Source organism: Electrona antarctica (genome assembly GCF_951216825.1).
Source record: "Electrona antarctica genome assembly, chromosome: 3".
Lineage (NCBI taxonomy): Eukaryota > Metazoa > Chordata > Actinopteri > Myctophiformes > Myctophidae > Electrona > Electrona antarctica.
In genome coordinates, this window is record NC_136808.1 from 54,623,585 (window position 1) to 54,646,998 (window position 23,414).

A 23,414-nucleotide genomic window follows, 5' to 3' on the forward strand; every position below is an offset into this window, starting at 1 on the left:
CGCTGGCCGTTTTGGTCCACCAATCTCCGCTGTCTCTCACCAGCTTAGTTTCATCATTTCATCTTGTTTTCCCTGAGCCTTGGAATGACTTTAGGTAGTCGAATGATTTTTCCCATATATCATTTATTTTTATTTAGTAATTAATTTATTTGTGTATTAATCTATGATCTATGTATTTTTTTTATATTAAATAGTACACGGTCCTCTTGATGATGAGTCCTATGGTAGCGGTAAGGGTTTTTTCTCTCCTCTCTCAGGGGTCCTTGGTTTTCTGTTTGGTTGGAATATAGGGCAGTACAGTTTGGGTGCTCTTGTCCGAGACAGTCTGAGTGCTGCTGTTCCGTAGCAGTTTTTTACGACAGCCAGGGTTCAGGAGACCCTTCCTGGGTAGCGTGTGGGCCCCCGTCCCCCCCCTCGCCACCGGGGAGGGGACGTACGAAGGGTCCAGAAAGTTGTGATGGAGTGAATGCTCGGAGGAAGAGCGCTTGGGGGTGGAGCCAACCAACAGCGAGCCAACCATGGTCGGGCTGCGCGCGCCGTCACTGTCCGGCGTGCCGCCGCCACTCTTGTCCTCCTCCCCCCCTTCCTCTTCGCCCAGATCGTCCTCCTCCTCATCGTCGTCACAGCACAACGCGTGGTACAGGATCTTGTCGCTGAAGCGCACCCGCTCTCTCGTGCCGGAGGTGCGCGAGGTCTTGTGGCTGTGCGTGGAGCTGCTCGTGGCATCCTCGCTGGACGAGTCCGGCGTGATGATGCGCGGCCCGTTGGGGATGGGCAGCCCACCGTTCATCTGCGAGTAGACGGAGGCGGTGGCGGTGGTGGGGGGCGGGGTGGGGGTCTGGGTCTGGGTGGGGATGGTCCCGCGGCCACCTGGCTCTGGCCTGCTGCAGGCCTCGCCTGGATCCTCGCCGGGCCTGCGGACAGAGCGAGGTTTGTTAATACAATTACTCACAGTTAAAGATGGAATGCCATGATGTTTTCCACCCTAAAACATGATCATTAGTACCGTATTATTGTTATATAAGGAGGAAGAAATGTTTTCAAAAAAGTGTACAGTATTTGTTAAAATGTCGTTTTTATGTGGCCACAGCCGCCACACCCACCAGTTCATTAAGTATGCCTGGTTTGCCTGTTATGTTGATGGGTGGTGATCCACCTGAACTGAAGCCGCACCCACAACTGTTGTTGTATGATAAAGGGGGAGGGGTTAGGGGAGGGGATGATAGTGTGATGTCACTATATCACAGTTTTTTCATTGGCACGTTTGACTGTCAAGGTTTCAGCCTCCAGGAAGAAACCCTAAATACAATGGGACAATGGGTCATTGCCAAGCTCCCAGTGCAGCTCTCCAATGTTGAAGCACTGGGCCATAGTGGTAAGAGGTGGGACTGCAGGCGGACCCGTGGAGTTATGACTAGGAAACCCTGTGCAGCTGGGGTTTAACATTGAGCGTTTGCACTTCCACATTTTGGGCACCACGCTTCGGTTCAGTCTCTATCCTTTTATTACTCTATGGTCATTGCACATAACCACCACATCAAGGGGTGTAATGCTGTCACCTCATAAACACATGAAAAACTCGAAAAAATATCTCCTCCCATCCACTTGCATTAAGTTGCTCTAAAGCGCATGAGGCGATTTCACTCAGGAACAGAGTGCATTCTGGGATGGATTTGCCCCAAACTCATGAACGCGCTGGCCGTTGACTATCATTGCACACGTTCACGTATGAAACAGTGGCATTCACGTATGAAACAGCGTTCACGTGTCATCGTGAACGTGCACAATGATAGTCAACGGACCAGCGCGTTCATGAGTTTGGCCCAGTGCTGCAATACCAAATTCGGCCACTATGTCCATTTCTCCTCAGGGTTTCCTCCGGGTGCCGTCTCTATTCATATATACTCTAAGACCAGGGCTTGGTAGCTGCGGGACACAATGGTGTGATTTTGCGATTATGCAACATTTACCCTAAAAAAAATAAAAAATAAAACACGTCAACTGAAATCCTTTTCTCTGTCGTATTTAGTCAATACAATGGCAAATGTGCGATGATAACAGCTAGCACGTAGTTAGTCGCTAAAAAAGCTTAACCGGAGGTTTCAAAATCACATATCCCTTTAGGTATATTCAGTGATTTCACTTAATTCAATATATCACTTATTCCTTTGTTTTGTTGTGATAATCCTCCCTACTATAGAGTGTGCTGACCATAAGGAGTTCCTCCCTGTCCCCAGTTAACCTTTTTGGCTAGGTTGCCCATGCAGCATTCATCCAATCAGGATAGAGAGGGCCTTCCGGCAATCATGATCGAGCGGGGGCGGACCGGGGGAGTTTCCAAATCACCCAAATCACTGAAATGCTCCTTTTAGTAAAATTATGTGAGTACTTTTCCCAGCGCTGCCAGCCGCTGCCTGCACTGACCTGCGGGGGGCGGCAGAGACACCGGAGGCCTCCAGGTAGCTGCAGAAGTCCCAGCTGCTGTCGGAGAGGACGTCGGCATTGAGGAAGTCCAGCCTGAAGGCCTCTCCCAGGCCCCGCTCGCTGCTGGACGTACTGCTGGCCGTGGCCACTGTCCACTCATCTGCGTCCACGTCAAAGTCAAAGTCTGACGTCAGCTTGTCGATCTGACCCACCACCTATAACAACCCGCCGAGAGAGAGACGGGAGAGAGAGAGAGAGAGAGAGAGAGAGAGAGAGGAGAGAACACAGCTGTTTGAGAATGAGCACTGCATGGAAACTATGTCTGCTTTCCAACCGGGAGGCCTGCATGCATCGAACAGAATTTGCATACATCTTGTGACTGGCAGCTTTAGACTAATCAAAGTCGAAACAAAGTCAAAGTCTGACGTTATGGCTTGTTGTCGATCTGACCCACTGTGCACCTGCCAGCAGCGTGAGAGAGAGAGAGAGAGAGAGAGAGAGAGAGAGAGAGAGAGTTCTCAAATTCTGCCCGAAGCCGACCCTGGGCCAGGCTGAAAATGTATGCTAGTAATTAGTCGGGCCGGGCCGAGCCTCAGGTTCTATGAAAAAATAATAATATTTATATAAAAAATAATAATCTAACATTATGCTAATTAGTCGGGCAGACTTTGTGTGTGTGTGTGCGTGCGTGCGTGCGTGCGTGCGTGCGTGCGTGTGTGTGTGTGTGTGTGTGTGCGTGCGCATGTTACAAAACATTTGATCCATTGGAACACATGCTGTTTATTTTATTTTCATTTATTTTTTCATTTCCTGAAATGTAACAGTTTTGGACATACATACACAAGGTTTACCCCGGCCGACAGCGACGTCCCTGGCATATTATTTTCAAATGGGGGTCTGTGGGAAATTTGGGGTCAATTTGGGGGTCCTTGCATGAAAATGTTTGAGAACCACTGTTAAGATTGGCTGTCAACCAATCAGGCACCAGGTGGTGAAGGGACCATATCAAATAATAAACAACAAAAGAAGTACCAAACGATTTGGCAAACACAAGTAAAATGTCAATATCATTTTTTTCCCCTGTATTTGACAGCTCACCTAAAACTATATGTGCTGTCCTGGTTCTATGGACGGCACACATTGTGCTACTCCAGTCCAAACCAGCCAAATGCATTTATTTGTGTCTGCTATTTTCTCCAGGTCTGCCATATAGGCAGTGTCGTCTCCAGGCACAAATCAGCAGGGGGGCATATTTTTTTCCAAAGGGGGCACAAATAGTCGCCTATTAACCCATTCAGGCCTGACGTCGAAATTAAAAAAAAAAGTTTTCTAAATCATGACAATTTTCGGAAAGATTTGAGGCACATTTTAACGATTTTTCAAAAATAGCAGATCTACAAGTTCATAGCGCGCCACTCGGTGGCGCGCTATGAGCTTGTAGATCTGCTATTTTTCAATAGCTAAATTATAACAATGTTTAAAACACCAAAAGGGGTTCCCGCCCCAAAATGGGTTAATGGTTAATGTGGTTAAACGCTAACGTGACATGGATGCGTTCCAGGTCTCAATGGATTAACAAAGTGATGCTTGAAAAAGGCTACAAGTAGGCTACAATAATGCTGCAGCACCAACAACAAACAAAGAAATACAAATATGTTGAGCATTATCTCTTCTGCATGCATATATTACCTTGTATTTCGATTAACTATTCAATTAATTTGAACATGTATATATTTACAATAATCATGAAGAACATTCAAATATTGGTAGGGTAGGGTACTACTGGCCAATCTGGACTGGAGGGGCACAACATCCAATCTGGGGGGGCAATGCCCCCCTGTAGAGACGGCACTGCATATAGGCCCAGATTTCCATCAATCAATCAATCTGGGAACCCATCCTGCATAGAAAAGCTTTCGCTCCTATACTCTTATGCAAATGTTCAGTTTGTTTCATCCTCCAGTGTTTACATTCAATCCAATACGTGTTTGGGGTTTTAGTGCTGACAGATCCGAGATTATTCATCGATAATACCCTAATGGTTTGGCCTCATTGTAGAAGAATAGATCACAAGAATAGCACACTGAGAACTAAAGGTACCAACTGGAACGAAACGAGACCACAGTTCTGTAAATGCTTCTGTAAAGCAGTGGTTCCCAAACCTTTTCATGTCAAGGACCCCCAAATTGACACTAATTAGCCCGCGGACCCCCATTAGAAAAGATATGCCAGGGAACCCCCATAAGAGAAGATTTGTATGGCTCTAGCAGTGATTCTCAACTCGTTTAATTTCAAGGACCCCCCAGTTTGACATGCATTAGTCTACGGACCCCCATTTAATGGCATTTCTATCTCTTGGACCCCCAATTTATATTGTAAAATCAATGTTAATTTAACTCTGAGAGCGTACAAATGGAACCAAATGGACCCGTTAGGGTCCATTTGGTTCCATTTGTACGCTCTCAGAGTTACAGACCCACAATGGTCCATTTGGTTCCAAACTATCATTTAGCTGGGGACCCCCTGGAACTCCCTCAGGTACCCCTGGGGGTCCCCGGACCCCACTTTGGGAACCACTGCTGTAAAGAACCATTTATTTCAATGGTTTACCACGTTTACACGCCATAGACTCCATCGACTGGTGTGTGTGCCCCAGGGCTCTATACTGTACCTTGTCCGCTCGTATTTTCTCTCTAAAATAGCCAATCTACATCTATCTCACATCCTGCTATTTTTTGGCGAATGTTCACCTATTTAGACATGGCGAACATTTGGATGGTAGCGTTTACATGATTAAAGGTGCCTCAAAGTCAAATAACCATTATTGATGGTTCCTCAAATAACTTGGTTTGGAACTATATGCTTCTCTAGAACCATATGAGGAACATGAAGAAGAACCATCTTACAATAAATGCACCACGTCTCTGTATGTGTGTATGTACAATACGTACGTACGTACGTAGGTCTGTAATCCAAGTAAATCGAGAACCGTTCGCCCCACCGACTTCAAATTTGACACACGCGTTCCACACCACCACAGGGATTGCCCGGCCTTCAGTCGGTCGGATATACATTACAAGGTTGTCCAGAACTGCCACAAAAGGCTCTGTTCAGGCTCTGCCAGTGGACCTAATGAGCTTAAGTCCCATCACCTGTAGAATTTACAGCCTCTGCTTCAGCCAATGGATTGCCATGGCAACGCCACACCTGCCATTTGATTACTTAACGAGTCCACTTTTCATAGTCAGTTTGCACTCTTCGGACACTGGCAGACAGACACATATCTGGCACAAACGGGACACAGACAGACGCTTAAAACGGGTATTGCATACTAGGTTCCCAACTTGCATCGTTCCCAAGTAGGCCGGTGGCCGACGGGCACAGGTCTTGTTCACTAAATACAAGAACCATTATTTGTCTGTGCATACACACAGTGACAGGTCTCCTGCTTTCACCTTCAGCATATGGAGAAAATAATAAGGTAAAAGCATTTCATTCCATTTTTGCCGTCTGAAAATTAACCTCAATATTCCAGTCATCAGTGGCTGCAAAGTGTATAGAGTGCCTCATGAATAAAAAGCACTTATCTCAAAACACCACTGATTTGCTGACAGGACAGAAAATGTAAGCCCCCAATACTTGACATTTCTGTACCTTTAATCAGCTTGTTGCACTCTGGAAAACAATCTAAAATGATACAGCCAGCGTTTGTGTAGCTTGTAAATTATACATTTATTGAACTATTTTGAATTGCAACATAATTGCAACGAAATGCCAAAGGACAGATATACACACGCACACACATTTACATTTGCATAATTGTGTTTGTAAGATATAGATTTTTTTTAAATTGTTTTGAAAAATGTTGCCTATAATGACTTGCTCAAAATATATATTTTTTGCATTAGCTATTAAAAAAATAGCAGAGGCTCACATAGGCTCACAGTTGTCAATGTTAAATCATTTTGAAACCTCAGATCTTATCTCTTTTACCGCCGAGATCGCCTTTTGATGCCTTCTTGTCCAAACGCCCTCCCTGGTGAGATCGCCTTTTGACGCCTTTTTTAAGATAAATTGATTACGTTTCACAATTGTGTTCTCTACACGCTCGTAACACCCCGGTTGTGGTGGATGAAAAGAAAACGGAAGTGAAAACTCTGCTGCCTTATGCTGTCTATGGGAACACATTTTTTAGAATCGTAATATCTCGGATTCTTATTTTCGGATCAAAAACAAGCTTGATTTGCGACTCATTCTATAAACGATATGATCCCCTGTTACAAAATTGATGTTTTGGGTAAATTAATAACATTCGTGGGACATGTTGCATAGCGTGATTTCACTTCCTGACTTTCATTTTCCGGTTGAAACGCCTTTCAAAATAAATGTGTACTTTGCACACATTCACAAGATGGTGGCGTTGGCGGTAATTTAGTTTTAATGGGTTAAAACTTAAAAACACATTCCCTGGTACTAACAGTAAAGCAGTTGCAGCCAGTACTGCCTCCCAGTAGGTATAGGCTAATTCAACTGGATAACTGTCTGAGCTCGAAGGAGAGAAGGGTGCTCCCAATCTTTTTAGGTCACAGATGGGCCCCCGACGTGGCAGCAATGAGCAGTAATCTCTGCCTGTTCTTCCAGGAAGGGAACCGTGTGATGAGCCTATGCGACTATGGGGTGAATTAATAGGTAAACAGATTGTCTTAGCGTAAGGGATGAATGAACACATCAGGAACTGAGTCATTAGTGAGGGACACACACTGTGTCTCACATGGAAATAAGAGCACAATTTGGTTTGCAAACCGCCAAAAAGAGGAATCCAAAGTAACTATACACGCAGAGCGGCATTCTGACGCACCGCCATTTGTATTATTGTACAAAAGCATTATTCAACCTGTTCTGTTGTACTGTTCTGCATGTTTCTACACCATACTGTCCATGCCTAACAGAAACAAACTTTTCAGTATTACCCGTATTGCTTCCAAGATTATCGGACTTCCCACACCAACACTTTCTGATATGAACAATAATGCCATCACACGGCTAGCACTCTCAATATCACGTGACACTGATCATCCCCTGTATCGCTTCTTCAACCTCATGCCATCAGGACAAAGATACAGAACCTTACCCTGGAAAAAGGTTCGTTTCAGTAGGAGTTTTGTCCCCTCAGCCATCGTGGCATTAAACAAACTGCCCCACCGATAAGTTGGGTCTGTATACAGTGGGGAACTCATGTTTTTGTTTGTCTTGGTGTTATGTTTTTCTGTACTATGTGTTGTTTTTGTTGTTGGTGTTGAACAGACCTGTGAAGATGAATATCCTTCGGGACAATAAACATTATTATTATTATTATTATTCCGACTATGTGGCTTACACGTGCGGTTAGGGTTGGGGACAGGTTTGGTAATGCGGTGAGTCGGAATGGCGATGCGTCGGAATATCGGGCTTCGGAATGCCGCTGTGTAATCTTCTTTCTTTTCCTGCCTTGATCTCCTTAACCCCCCCCCCCCCCTTCTCTTCTGCCCTTTCTTAGTTTTCCCTCTGCAAATCCTAGTAGTACAAAGTAGTAGTATAGGTTGTAATCTCTTTTTTGCAAGTAGAAATATATCCGGGTCTTGCAAGGATATTAATAAGGGAAGATTTGCTAAATGTGTGGCAAATCTGCAAGAAAAATGCTTACCACTAGCTTTCTTCACAGACAGGTTCATACAGGTGTCTACAATCACATAATAATTTGTTCAAACCCAACTCCCTTGGGAAACTGTGTGACACCTGCTGAAAGATGGGGTACCATTATCAACCAATATAAGGCAACATTTTCCAAATGTCATTATACTTTAAGTAGCATGTGACGTGTCTGTCAAACCATTGCAAGCATTATTTTTGCAGAAACAACACACTCCTTTGCCTAAAAATGCCCATAGCCGTCCGTCATCACAAAATAATGTGATGAGGTCAGCACATTTGGGCACATTAGGGCAAGTGGCTATGGCCGAATTTAGCCCAAGGAGTATTTCCGTGCAAAACTAATGCTTGGAATGGATTCAGCATCATGAAAACCCCCTAGTTTGACACGTCACATGCTACTTAAAGCATAATGACATTTTGGGAATTTTGCCTTGGTTGTTAATGGTACCCCAACTTTCAGCAATTAACTGTCACAAAGTTTCCCAAGGGAGTTGGAGTGGAACAAATTGATATCACCTTTATGAACACATTTGTGAAGAAATCTAGTGGTAAGCATTTTTTGAGTGGTGTAAACCACTCCTACAACTGGCTTTGTTAGTTTACGTGTCTGTCTGTCTGTTTGTCTGTCTGTCTGTTCGTACCAAAAAATGAGCATGGTTGCTATGATCACCCAGTTCACACGGGTGTGATTTCATTACGTCAGACCACAGCTGATCAGGCTATATAATACCTTACACCACTCAGTTCACACGGGTGTGATTATTTTGCAGATTTGCCACACATTTCGCTAATTTTCTCTAACTATGTAGAAAACACTATTACAAGTAAAGTCCTGTATTCAAAACTTGTACTTGAGTATTGGCATCTTGGCATTTTACAAAACTTGAAAATAGCTAGCACATTGCAACGCTCTGTGAGCTTGCAGATAAGCTATTTTCGAATGTGATGTGATGCAACATATTTTTGAATAGCCTAACCCTAAAGTACAAGATTGTGCTTACAGCAAGTGGTGTATGTACTGTATATGGATATGTTTTGCATAAATAATCTTCAAATTAAATACTAAAGCTGACAATTTGCCTCTGAGATATAGTCGAGTAGAAGTATAATGTATAGGAAAAATGAAATTACTCACTTACTCAAAGTAACTCAAAGTAAAAGTACCTCACAACCGTAATTGCAGTTACAGCACTTGAGCATAATGTTACAGTACATACGTGAGAAACCAGTACAAGTGAGAAAAACTGGTCGAGGAGCGCCCTGTCTCGGCCGAGTCTCAGCACTTTTTTGAGGGGCGCGCCCCTCCAATGTCCAGTTTTGAAGGTGTGTGTGTGAACACAAACATTGTATGCCATTGATAATGAATGGCCAGTTTTGAGTGTTTGTCCCAACACAAACATTAAATGCCATTGAAAATGAATGGCCATTTTTCAGTGTTTGTGTAAACACAAACATTACGTAAACACAAACATTGAAGACAAAAGTGAGGACGCAAATTGTGATTGGCCGGAATGAGATGATGTATGATGATGATATATGATGATAAGAGTCCCCCTCTTTATTTTTGAGTGGTGCAAACCACTCCAACAACCAGCTTTGTCTGTATGTGTCTATGTATGTGTGTACCTGTACCTGTGTGTACCTGTACGTAGCCCCACGTACATGTGAGCATGGTTGCTATGGTTAGTGTGTGACGTCACTGACTAGTTGCACCACTCAGTTCACACAGGTTTTTTTATTTGAATACATGTAAAGGTTTTTGTGGCTGGACTGTATACAGTAAGAGGAAGGTGGTATGAAAGTGTTTTGTTTTGTACAGTATAGTATTCTCTTTTGGGGGTCCATGGCACAAAATATAGCCTGATTTCAGATGGGCAATGTAGCAATGTGGGGGTCCTTGACATGAATACATGTGAGAACCCCTGGTATAGTGCAATAGTCACACAGGCAGTGGACGCAGCAATCCTCTTCCCTTGGGCCTTGTTGTCAAACAAGTCCCAGGGGCACACTTAATCATGCCGCAAATTACCCCCAGGGCCGCAAAAATCTGTGTTGCTTGCAAGCTTTCAATTTAGCGGGGTGTTAAGTCTGATGATGTAAATAAGCACAGTCACAGCGAGTTAAATTTGAATGCGCTGCCACTATTTAAAGAGACTCAGCTGCCTCCGCTGGCTGCCAGTGGACAGTGAGAGAAATTAATACAGAGAGGGAGAGATAAGGAGGGCGAGGGAGAAGGATTGTCATTTCCATCCTGATATTCACATCATTTGGTTCTAAAACTTGCGTGAAGGATCGAGCCCCAAATTGATATTTGGCCGCGGACCCCCCCATCTGAAAATGTTTTGTGCCATGTGACCATAGAGTATATAAAAGGATAGAGACTGAACTGGCGCGAAGCTCCGCCCCCCCATCTATTCATGTCAGTGGAAGTTGCTCAGTGGCGTTTTGAAGCACCCGGAAGACTGCCGGAAGTACCGTCTCAGAACGTCTACTTCCGCATTTGACCACCAAATTTTGGTGGTCAAATGCGGATGTGCAACCGAGCGCTCAATGTTAAAGCCCAGCTGCACGGGGTTTCCCGGTCATGAATCCACGGGTCCGCCTGTAGTCCCTCCTCCTACCACTAGGGCCCAGAGCTTCAACGTTGAATAGCCTCACTGGCCCCTTGCATGTGACCCCCAGAAGAGAAGATTTGTGTGGATCTGCTACTTTTGATGCTTTTGTGTGACGCTGTAGTATGATCAAGTAGGGCATTCATTTACAAGAAAACAACCACAAATATAGAGTTAAGAGGCTTCTGCCCGACAGGAACAAATACAGTTTTACCTCAGATGAGCTGAGGTGTGTGTACATAGTAAATGGTAAATGGTGCATTTATATAGCGCCTTTATCCAAGGCGCTTTACATAGATTGTGCATTACATTCACCCATTCACACACACATTCATACACCGATTGCGGCGGAAGCCATGCAAGGTACCAACCAGCACATCGGGAGCAATTTGGGGTTCAGTGTCTTGCCCAAGGACACTTCGACATGTAGACAGGAGGAGCCGGGATTCGAACCGCCGACCCATGGATCATTGGACGACCTGCTCTACCTCCTGAGCCACAGCCGCCCATTTTTAGTACTGTAGATGGACTTGCAGTGTACTACTGTATGCCATTACATGATAACAACAACAAAAAATGATTTTACTCTGACGGGCTGCCAATGCCATGCAGGGTGGATTGTGAAGCAATGGCCTGGACCCCGTGGAAGGGCTTTGATTTGGGATCTTGTCACCCTTTTTTCATCCATCGTGAGTTTGCAGGTGTGACTTCAGTCCACCCAAAATCATCATGCATGGTCTTATTTCTTATTTATCTGCAGCGTCACTGTTCCAACTGTGTTTGGTTGTAAAATGAAGAGGCACTGGGCAGTATTATGCATGTCTTAAGTACTAGGTCTTATGACCTAACTTAAGACCTGGAGGCGTGGTCAATGCCATTTGGCTATTCTGAGTGGCCATACAGCATTGACCACGCCTCCAGGTCTTAAGTTAGGTCATAAGACCTGGTACTTAAGACACAAATAATACTGCCCACTGAGTCATAGTTTCTGTCCTTCATTATTGTTTATATTACTGTTGTGTGTTGAACCATCTTCGCAAGGACCACAATGGAGCCTTCAGGCTTGTTTATCTTTATCCTTATGACTAGTAGAGCGGTGCCCGTTGGGCACTGGCCTACTTGGAGCGATGCAAGTTGGAAATGAATGCCCCACCCATTATGTCTGTGTCCCTTTTATGCCAATAAATTTAGTTATTTATGTCAGGCATGCCCAAATAGGGAGTCTATGCAGATGTCAGAACATTATTGTGACGTCAGAACAGGCCAGCTCCATATATGGAGATCTGGGGGTGATCAGGTGTGATCAATAATTGGCTAATTTGGGCCCTGTCCCTAAGGCCGAATCAAATGGGTTCAGATCTGAGCCAAGTCTCCTGAGGAGGCGTGGTATGCAACGCGTGTGTCGAATTTGAAGTCGGTGGGGCGAACGGTTCTCGAGTTACGTGGGTTTCAGACGTACATACACGCACAGAGACTTGGTGCAATTATAGATGGATGGATGCACGATACAAGCACCACAATTGGCACACATACTCCTTGGTGTCAAATCATACATTTTTCTCTATGTAGAATCCAATCCTTGTGAGTTCAGAGGATGCGGCTTCTTCACATGTGAAACACGTTTTGCTTTTAATGCTGGTTCTACTCAGCTTGGTCTGGCATTCCACTGGCTGAGCACTCTGTGCTTTTTGTTATGTGATTCTCTCTCTTATCTCTCCAGTTTCATGTCGTTGAACATAATGCGACAATTTCCGTGATATTGCGCCTTGTTCCTCCTCAGATTTTCTTCAATGCCACCACCATCATCAAGTCTGTCTGGATCCAGTTTAATATGCATCTCATTCATTGCGTGAAAGAGGGGGATATTATTTGCAATCATAGTGTAGCCATCATGTTGTTGTGATTGTCGTGCATGTGGTGATGAGAGCTCTACTCTTCTTCTCTTGGCAAAGACAACACTTGCTCCAGGCACTCTTGAGTTTTGGCGGTCCTAGATCTATATTTGCCATCGTGGTGATGAATGGTAATCAAGGTATCACAGTATGATCATTATCTGTATTCAGTTGTGTATAGTATAGCCCCCTTACCCTTGGCTCGGCTCTCCCACGCTGGCATACCCTGTCAATTCAGGCGTGGCTGTCTAACTATAAACATGGTAAACCGTAAACTACATGTGATCTACACTAACTAACTGATGTGGGGCTTATTAGACAACATTTGGGACACTGACATCAACACCAAACTAATTACTCCGCCGATACTGAACCCATGCTGAGTTTCACAGCAGCGGTGCCACCACCTGGCTGACAATCGCTCTGTTAAGCTACTACATCCCCCCCCCCCCCCCCCTCCACACACACACACACATGCACACACACACACACACGCACGCACGCACACACACACACACACACACACACACACACACACACACGCACATGCACATGCACACGCACACACACACTAAACCTCTAACAATACTAAGATATAGACCGATTTTACCCGAGTCAGACATAACACAATTTTAGCAGAATATTAGGGTTCAGGGACTGATATATGGTACAAGGAAGCCAGTGAGTAAGTCCATGGGTCCAAATTTGGATTCTACATAGTGAAACATTTATGATTTGACACCAAGATCATTCAAATAGGACAAGTCTATAGGATTGTATTGTGAAATACAATATTACTGTATTTTCAATGGCGGCCATCTTGAAAAATGGCCGCCATCTTGAAATGTTATTTGGCCAGGTGATTTTATCAAAAGAGCAATCCCTATAGTTAGGTAAAGTTAGCTTAAGTTGTGGAAAATCTGCAAAAAAATGCTTAGGCCTACCACTAGTTTTCTTCACAGATGTGTTCATAAAGGTGTCTACTATCACAGAAAAATGTGTTACAACCCAACTCCCCTGGGAAACTTTGTGACAGCTGCTGAAAGTTGGGGTACCATTATCAACCAATATAAGGCAAAACATTCAAAATGTCATTATACTAAGTAGCATGTGACATGTCAAACTAGGGGGTTTTCATGATGCTGAATCCATTCCAAGCACGAGTTTTGCTCGAAAATACTCCTTGGGCTAAATTTGGCCATAGCCACTTGCCCAAATGTGCCCAAATGTGCTGACCTCATCACATTTGTGATGACGGCTATGGGCATTTTTAGGCAAAGGAGTGTTTTTTGTGCAAAACTAATGCTTGCAATGGATTCAGAATCTTGAAAACCCCCTAGTTTGACATCATGTCACATGCTACTTAAGGTATAATGACATTTGCCTTATATTGGTTGATAATGGTACCCCAACTTTCAGCAGCTGTCACAAAGTTTCCCAAGGGAGTTGGGTTGGAACAATTTTTTCTGTGATAGTAGACACCTTTATGAACACATCTGTGAAGAAAGCTAGTGGTAAGCATTTGTTTTGCAGATTTGCCACAACTTAAGCTAACTTTACCTAACTACTAAGGAGTATGTGTGCCAATTTTGGTGCTTGTACCCACAAGTGAACGATTCTCCTGTACCCGTCTGCTACTCAGGTGGAAGGGCGCATCACCGCATGCCTGGCTGACATCTCACAGTGGATGTCTTCTCACCACCTCAAGCTGAACCCAGACAAGACTGAGCTTCTCTTCTTCCCAGCAAGTTTTTTCACCCACATTATTACCTGTAAAACTGTGAACTGTGACTAACGCTGATTCTGATTCAAGATGGGGGTTTTTTTATCTAAAAATGGCAGATATACAAGCATCATTTTGTGACTTTTTTTAATAGCCAACATATAAAATCAACAACCGCAGTATGCAACCCAGCCACACCGTGGCTGGGTTGAGAGAGAGAGAGAGACAGAGAGAGAGAGAGAGAGAGAGAGAGAGAGAGAGAGAGAGCAAGAAAAATAGAACATTTATAAAACAAAAATCAATGAATACATAACAAACTTGCATAAATTGTTTCTCTCTGCGTCTCAGTATTTTTTCACTGTATGGCATGGTAGATCAGGCAGTGTTTGTTGGGTAATGATATATGGGTTTCACACAATAAAAGAAAATGGGAGCGCACTCCCATTAAGATAAGCACCACAGGCCAAGGGAACCTAGAAATGCCAGCAGCATATTGATTGCATGTCCTGTATTAATAATAGTATGGGGTCTGCTGCTCCCGCTCCTCTCCTCTCCTCTCCCAGACCAGGGCATTTTATCCTTACCCATGGGCCCGGAAAGTAATTAAGTATATTCCCTCAAGTATATGTAAAGGTATAATGTAACTTTGTCCTGTGTTTAGATATAAACAACAAAATTGGCCTCAGCAGATTTGGTCCGGCCCTGCGTCATGGTTGTGCTTGGATTTCCCTGCCCCCTCACATTCACACACCAATGGTGGCAAGCTGGGAGGCATACTATGGTCCGACGGAGCATTGGTTCGAAGGAGCATTAATTGGTCCGAGGTCGGGGGAGGGTTGAGGTTAGGTTTAGGTGTGCTGCCCCGTGGGAGGTTAGGGTTAGGGTGAGGGTTTGAGGTAGGTTGTCGTTCGGACCAATGCTCCGTCGGACCAAACCGAACATGAACCCGACAAGCTAGCACCAACCGACTCCTTGGATGCTAACTGCTGGTAGCCTATATAGGGAAATCTGAACCTGCATGATGATTGATGGGTACTTTAAGTATATTTTGATGCCAATACTGTTGCACTTTTACTATAGCTTATTTAAAAAAAACATATTTTACTTGTACCAAAGTATTTCCACGTTGTGGCATTGCTAAATGTAAATTGCTTTTACTTCAGGAAAAAGTACTTCTTCCAATACTGCCCATGGCCCTGATAACAATGCACTGCCCATGGACCTGAACACGATGCACTGCCCATGGCCCTGACAACGATGCACTGCCCAATGTGCCCATGGCCCTGACAACGATGCACTGCCCAATGTGCCCATTGCCCTGACAACGATGCACTGCCCAATGTGCCCATGGCCCTGACAACAATGCACTGCCCAATGTGCCCATGGCCCTGACAACAATGCACTGCCCAATGTGCCCATGGCCCTGATAACAATGCACTGTCCATGGTCCTGATAACAATGCACTGCCCATGGCCCTGATAACAATGCACTGCCCATGGCCCTGACGACAATGCACTGCCCATGGCCCTGATAACAATGCACTGCCCATGGCCCTGATAACAATGCACTGCCCATGGCCCTGGTAACAATGCACTGTCCATGGCCCTGATAACAATGGACTGCCCATGGCCCTGACAACAATGCACTGCCCATGGCCCTGACAACAATGGACTGCCCATGGCTTTGACAACAATGCACTGCCCATGGCCCTGACGACAATGCACTGTCCATGGCCCTGATAACAATGCACTGCCCATGGCCCTGGTAACAATACACTGCCCATGGCCCTGATAACAATGCACTGCCCATGGCCCTGATAACAATGCACTGCCCATGGCCCTGGTAACAATGCACTGCCCATGGCCCTGATAACAATGAACTGCCCATGGCCCTGATAACAATGAACTGCCCATGGCCCTGATAACAATGCACTGCCCATGGCCCTGATAACAATGCACTGCCCATGGCCCTGATAACAATGCACTGTCCATGGCCCTGGTAACAATGCACTGCCCATGGCCCTGATAACAATGCACTGTCCATGGCCCTGATAACAATGCACTGCCCATGGCCCTGGTAACAATGCACTGCCCATGGCCCTGATAACAATGCACTGCCCATGGCCCTGATAACAATGCACTCCCATGGCCCTGGTAACAATGCACTGCCCATGGCCCTGACAACAATGCACTGCCCATGGCCCTGATGAAAATGCACTGCCCATGGCCCTGATAACAATGCACTGCCCATGGCCCTGATAACAATGGACTGCCCATGGCCCTGACAACAATGCACTGCCCATGGCCCTGATAACAATGCACTGCCCATGGCCCTGGTAACATTGCACTGCCCATGGCCCTGACAACAATGCACTGCCCATGGCCCTGATAACAATGCACTGCCCATGGCCCTGGTAACAATGCACTGCCCATGGCCCTGATAACAATGCACTGCCCATGGCCCTGATAACAATGCACTGCCCATGGCCCTGGTAACAATGCACTGCCCATGGCCCTGACAACAATGCACTGCCAATGGCCCTGATGAAAATGCACTGCCCATGGCCCTGATAACAATGCACTGCCCATGGCCCTGATAACAATGGACTGCCCATGGCCCTGACAACAATGCACTGCCCATGGCCCTGATAACAATGCACTGCCCATGGCCCTGGTAACATTGCACTGCCCATGGCCCTGACAACAATGCACTGCCCATGGCCCTGATAACAATGCACTGCCCATGGCCCTGATAACAATGCACTGCCCATGGCCCTGGTAACATTGCACTGCCCATGGCCCTGACAACAATGCACTGCCCATGGCCCTGATAACAATGCACTGCCCATGGCCCTGGTAACAATGCACTGCCCATGGCCCTGATAACAATGCACTGCCCATGGCCCTGACAACAATGCACTGTCCATGGCCCTGACAACAATGCACTGCCCATGGCCCTGATAACAATGCACTGCCCATGGCTCTGATAACAATGCACTGCCCATGGCCCTGATAACAATGCACTGTCCATGGCCCTGACAACAATGCACTGCCCATGGCCCTGATAGCAATGCACTGCCCCATGGCCCTGACAACAATGCACTGCCCATGGCCCTGATAACAATGCACTGTCCATGGCCCTGATAACAATGCACTGTCCATGGCCCTGACAACAATGCACTGCCCATGGCCCTGATAGCAATGCACTGCCCCATGGCCCTGGTAACAACAATGCACTGTCCATGTATGCCATACCAATATACAATGCCAACCAATGGCTGAACCCCAAAGTAAAACTCCAGTGGAGCGTGGTTGGGGAAACGGGAGGCATACCATCGTCCGACGGAGCATTGGTTCGAAGGAGCATTGGTCCGAGGTGCGTTAGGGGTCGGGAGAGGGTTGGGGTTAGGTTTAGGTGTGCTGCCCCGTGGGATGTTAGGGTTAGGGTGAGGGTTTGAGGTAGGTTGTCGTTCTGACCAATGCTCCGTCGGACCAAACACATGAACCCCCTCGAAAATGTGCACACATTCAACTTTTGTTAGTACTTTTTTAGATGCTGAGGCATGCCAACGCGTAATACACAAACAGGGCTGAGAGTGTATAGTCAGTGGTGTGTACAGGGGTAAAACAGATGAACAGAGGCCACTATCAATCCACTCCATTTTTCAAATTGGTGCCCTATTAGCCCCTTGTAAAATTGCAGAAACTTTACCAAAGTCCAGTTATCTAGAAGTGTAAACAATGTGGTGCAAGGCGCGCTATCAAACAATCAGTCCAAACAGCACTTGTGAGCTTTAATTTCACCTAAAAAGCCATTTCACGGCGAAAATCCAATAAAAAGGGGACCACATTACTGGTCTTAGAAACCAATTTGCGATGCCTCTTGAAAACCAGCACGCACCCTCGCAAACACAATACGGCTTCTGTTGTTATCAGGGTCCAATTTGCTGGGGGAAGGGCCGGGGGCTATAATCATAAGGCTCTGCTTTTTATGACCCCCCCTCTGGCCATTTATTGTTTATAAGTCTGGTGGGGTGGGGGGGGGGGGGGGGGGTAAGTTTTATCCCTGCTTCTGGTCAGACTTAATTCAAATATATCATCGTCAGTCAGAAACATCTTTATCTCCATATTCTATACTTTTTGGGGGGTTTTGTACAACAATAATGAAATAATAATGAAATAAAAAAGCAGATGGACAAGCTTGAAGGGCTTGTACATCTTCTACTTTTGCTAGTTTTGAATTTGAATCGTGAAAAGTAACATGTGAATTATGAGATTATATATCACCATACAGGGAAAATAGATGGCCTGATATGTTCGATTCGATTATTTGGTAACATTGCTAATTAATTAAAATTATATGTGAACCACAGTAACCTTATTTTGGATACATTTGTGCACAATAATGTCAAAATCTTTCAAGATTTTTAAACATATTTGAAAATAGTGACGAATCTGACGATATAGCAGATCAACAATCGCACAATTGAGCTTTTTATTGTGTGGAAAATGTTCTCCTATAATGACTGGACCTATTATAGGGACGCAAAGTCTTGACTATTTTTTAAGTGTTAAGCAATCAGACAATAAAGCAGCAAAACTACTTAGGCTTAGTGGTGCAGTAATAGGTATTTGGTATTTCAGTCATGATTATAAAACTTTGGGAACTAATTTGGTGTGTTGCTTCTTCCAGTCCCTGTCTGTCTGTGTGCAGTAAGAGTTGTATAAGATGCTCCTTTCATCTTCAGAACAGCTTTCATCCCGCTATTAACTATTAGCATGTTGACAAGCAAAGGCTGCTTGTCTGTGAAATTCCACGAGGGTGTGAATAATATCTTCTGGATGTGTGTGTCCACGCGCATGCACACGCACACGTGCGTCACACACACACACACACACACACACACACACACACACACACACACACACACACACACACACACACACACACACACACACACCGGTGCTGTCGGGTGGAAACATTGATTTCTCCAAAACCATTCCTCTTTTATCATAATTTTTGAAACATTTCAAAATAGTGAAAAATCCACTATACTTTTTGTGCGCCACTCTACTCTTGTAGGATTAATTAGGGCATTCATTTACGAAACAAAGTTGAGATATGGAGTACAAGGTTTCTGCTTGACAGCAACGATATGTTCATTTTCCAAAGCTCCGCAACACTCTTGTGGTTTGGCGTTGGATTGGCCCATTCTCTGCTTGCTGACTGGCTGTGTATACAGTAGACTCTGACTGTCAGTCTGACTGCTAGTGTGTCGGATTTACCGCTGGATTGGCTTTGAGCCGCTTGTGGGGTGTGTGTTGCCTACCGCCAGAGAGATTCTTACAGTAAACCAACACACACACACACGCATGCACACGCAAGCACATGCGCACACACCCATGCATGCACACATAAACACACACGCGTGCACGCACATTGGTTTAAAGTAACTGTACTCATACAGTTACTAGTAAGTAAGTAGCCTTACCTAGCCATGAGGCCCATAGGGGCAGGAGCCTATCTCCTGTTTCTGTAGCGTGAGGCAGCTTGATGTACAAGTACACCCCCTGGACATGACGCTAGTATGTCGCAGGGACTTACCCCCAATCCAACCCTTGGAAAAAAACTATTCAAGAAACTATGACTAAAACTAAAATCTAATTTTTTGTCAAAATCATCACTGGTGGCCCGTCTGGTCTCACATGCAGCCCCATTTCCCAGGACACACCTAGCGGACACACCTAGCGTCTCCACTCACATGCAGCCCCATTTCCCAGGACACACCTAGCGTGACCCGGCGGCGCGCGGCCCTCTAATCCCAGCCCTATCTCCAGGAAGCAGACAGAGTGAGGAGCCTCGTAGCGTGGCACTTCCATCTATTCCTGGTCATTACTACCGGCGAGGCTTCTCGACACTGATAGAAGCAATGGAGGAGAACCTCGATAAATGACCACAGTGCATCCTGCCAGCACCCCACCGCCGTACTGCCCTCCCTCTGCTCTGTTCTGTTTCGCTGCAAGCCAACGAGCTCTCACCGCACTCCTCCTGTCCGTCTCAACGCGGTGTACCCAGTAGTCCATAGCCTCGCCGTGATTAAAGTCAATGCCAAATGGCAGGTGGGCAGAGTGTATACACAGCCTAACGACCTAAATTAAGCTACATAGTTTACTGAGGACATTATAGGCTTTAAAGGAAGCGGGTTGGTTTTTGCCAGCCCTTGAGCACTGTAGAATAAGTCCACCTCGTCCAAAAGGCCCGGAAGGGATAAGCGATGCCCATTACGAAGTTTGTAACGATGCTTTTGATTAGCGAGTTGTCAGGAGGTATTGGCCTGCATGCGCTCTCATCGCAGCGCTGTTTAGCATTTTAAGGCCTCTATATGACGATGAGTGTTTTCTTTAGGAAAGATGAAAACGCAGCAGGCATGTGCCTAATGAAATCTGAGGCTTATAGCCTCTCTCCTGACAGGATAATTACAGCAAATTCGCTTCCCAGCCAACACTTCAAAGGACACTTCATCCCCCGCGCCAACACCAAGCAAAAGCGACACAACTCACCAATCAAGATGGCCTGACCTAAATCAGGTCCCCTCTGGCTCGCCTGTAATGCCAGCCCCCCCCCCCCCCCCCCCGACAACACTGATACGCTGCAGAGTCAATTACATACATGGGATCAGAGTGAGACCACAGCGGATTCACCTTAACCGTTTCCGTCCATCCGACGTGGGACCTAGGGGTCCCAATCGGCGCGTCCTAAAGACGTGTGAGGACGTCCTAGAGCATCCTCAATGATACAGGGCGAGATAAGAATATTCTGAATTTTTCCCTTTTTTTTATTTGTCAGTTCGCCATAATCCAGGGCGCTTTCCGTGGTGTTGAACGGATCGATATACTGGCGCTTAATTTCTGCTCCTCATCCGTCTCTCCCACAAAATATGAACGCTTTTTGGATCATATATCGTATAAACTAAAACGATCGCAATGTAAGCTAGCTATGTAAAGTGAACTTTTTTTAGTAGATTGTTTCCGGGTCATGGCTTTCCGAGTAAAAGCGGCCATGTTGTTCCGGCACCCCAGAGCTCCTATTTTGAAGGACTTCCGGCACTGATTGTGTTAAATTACAACGTGTGTTGTGTGCGGGATTTAGCCTGTCTTGGTGATACTGGTGCACTCTTGGTAACATGATTAATGTGTGAATTAAAATTCAATTCAGAATCAATAATGACCCCCAAGTTCTTTACTGTAATGTTACTTTCTACAGTCAGGTTGCCAAGTCTGCTTATTATTGATTATTTCTGCTCACTAGAACCGATTATGAGAACTTCTGTCTTATCCTCATTTAGCTTGAGAAAGTTCTCACTCATCCAGCATTTGATGCTAGACAGACAGGTCAACAACGGGTCTAAGGCACAGGGATCATCTGGAGCTAGAGAAAGATATAGTTGGGTATCATCAGCATAGAAATGAAAATTTACTCCGTGATTGGTAATACTTTCACCCAACGGCAGTATGTACAGGGAGAATAACAGAGGACCAAGAATCGAGCCCTGAGGAATACCAGAACCGATGTCGTGTTTGTCTGAGTCAAACTCAGCTAGATTGACAAAATAACTTCTGTTTGATAGGTAGGAGGAAAACCAGGACAGGGCCGTACCAGACAAGCCTATCCAGTGCTCCAGACGCTGTATTAAAATTGAATGATCAATCGTGTCGAATGCAGCCGTTAGATCTAGAACGGATACATTTTTCTTGTCAGCAGACACCCTAAGATCAAGTGCTGTTTCTGTGCTGTGACCTTTCCTAAAGCCAGATTGAAATTTGTGATGAAAGATGCATTTTTCTAAAACCTTGCCCAGAAAGGGCAGATTAGAAATGGGTAGTAAAACACACATACATGGTTTACACACGTAAAACATTACATACAATACAAATACACAATACACACACTATCTCCCACCCACCCCCCCAGCCCTCAACTCGTTTTAAACAAAAAGTAATAATGGCTATTTGGGTGAGAGTGCGAGGCATCAGACTCAAAATGCATCACTTTCAACCTGGCATCCCCATTTTGGGCATGTCATTTTAGGCCGAACAATCAAACAAAAAGCTAAACATTTCAACATTTTCAAAAAAAAATAGCAAAAACAGCAGTTGTACAAGCTCACACCATATTGCACCGCGGCACGTTGTGAGCTCGTAGTAGACCTGCTGTTCTCGCCAATCGTCGCACGACAGGCCTTATGTGGGTAAGTGTTCAACTGTGCATTTGACTAGCAGCAGCAACATGCCATGGTGGCACTCATAGTAGAAGTGTGGCGTGTGAGAAAGCACCTGCGTGTTGGCCAGCATACCAAGGGGATCTGTGCTGAATGGGGCCATGATTCAGACTAATGAAGAGGCTCTATGCACATATGCCATTCTGGAAATATACTCTTCCAACTTCCTTCACAGGTGTTACTGATGATACTAGTGAAGGCTTCCCACCGAGCAATAGCCGGCTATTAGACGTGGGTCTAAAAATGAGATAAAAAAACGTCTAAAAATGAAAGTTTTTTAGACGTCTATTCTTAGATTAGACGTTTATTAGTGGTTGTTTAAACGTCTATATATAGACCGTCTATAATAGACATCTAATCAACCACTAATCAATGATTAGTGAATAGACGTCTAAAAAACTTTCATTTTTAGACGTTTTTTATCTCATTTTTAGACGGCCCTTTAGACGAATATTAGACATCTATTAGACCAAAAACATGCTCAGTGGGTCTGTTCCATTTAGTGTACAGTCGTTCTCAAACTTTTACATTTCAAGGGCCCCCATAACTCTGAGAGTGTACACATTGAACCAAATGGACCGTAATGGTACACCCGCGTAAGGGGCCAATCGAAACCCACTCAAGGACACTTTGAGACCCACTGGTGTAGCAGAGTGATTCCAGTGAGCCAACATGCACACTAGTATCATCGGTAACACCTGCATGTGAAGATAGTCAGAAGAGGCGCACAAGTAGGAAGAGTTATTTCCAAAATTGCATACAGTATGAGCAGAGCATATTATGCCACGTTCATA

The 23,414-nt window shown here is 45.2% G+C and overlaps 1 protein-coding gene across 1 annotated transcript in view; it reads right to left on the reverse strand.

The window, feature by feature from the left end:
- Window positions 1-233: 233 nt before the first annotated feature.
- Window positions 234-23,414, reverse strand: part of LOC306920583 (inhibitory synaptic factor 1-like) — a gene marked incomplete at its 5' end in the record, with an annotated part of 33,945 nt that continues 10,764 nt past the window's right edge. The window contains 2 exons of the mRNA XM_079497395.1: window positions 234-914; window positions 2,425-2,639. Of these exons, the coding sequence (XP_079353521.1) occupies window positions 254-914; window positions 2,425-2,639 (876 nt within the window). The 3' untranslated portion in view covers window positions 234-253. The remainder of the gene's footprint in view (window positions 915-2,424; window positions 2,640-23,414) is intronic.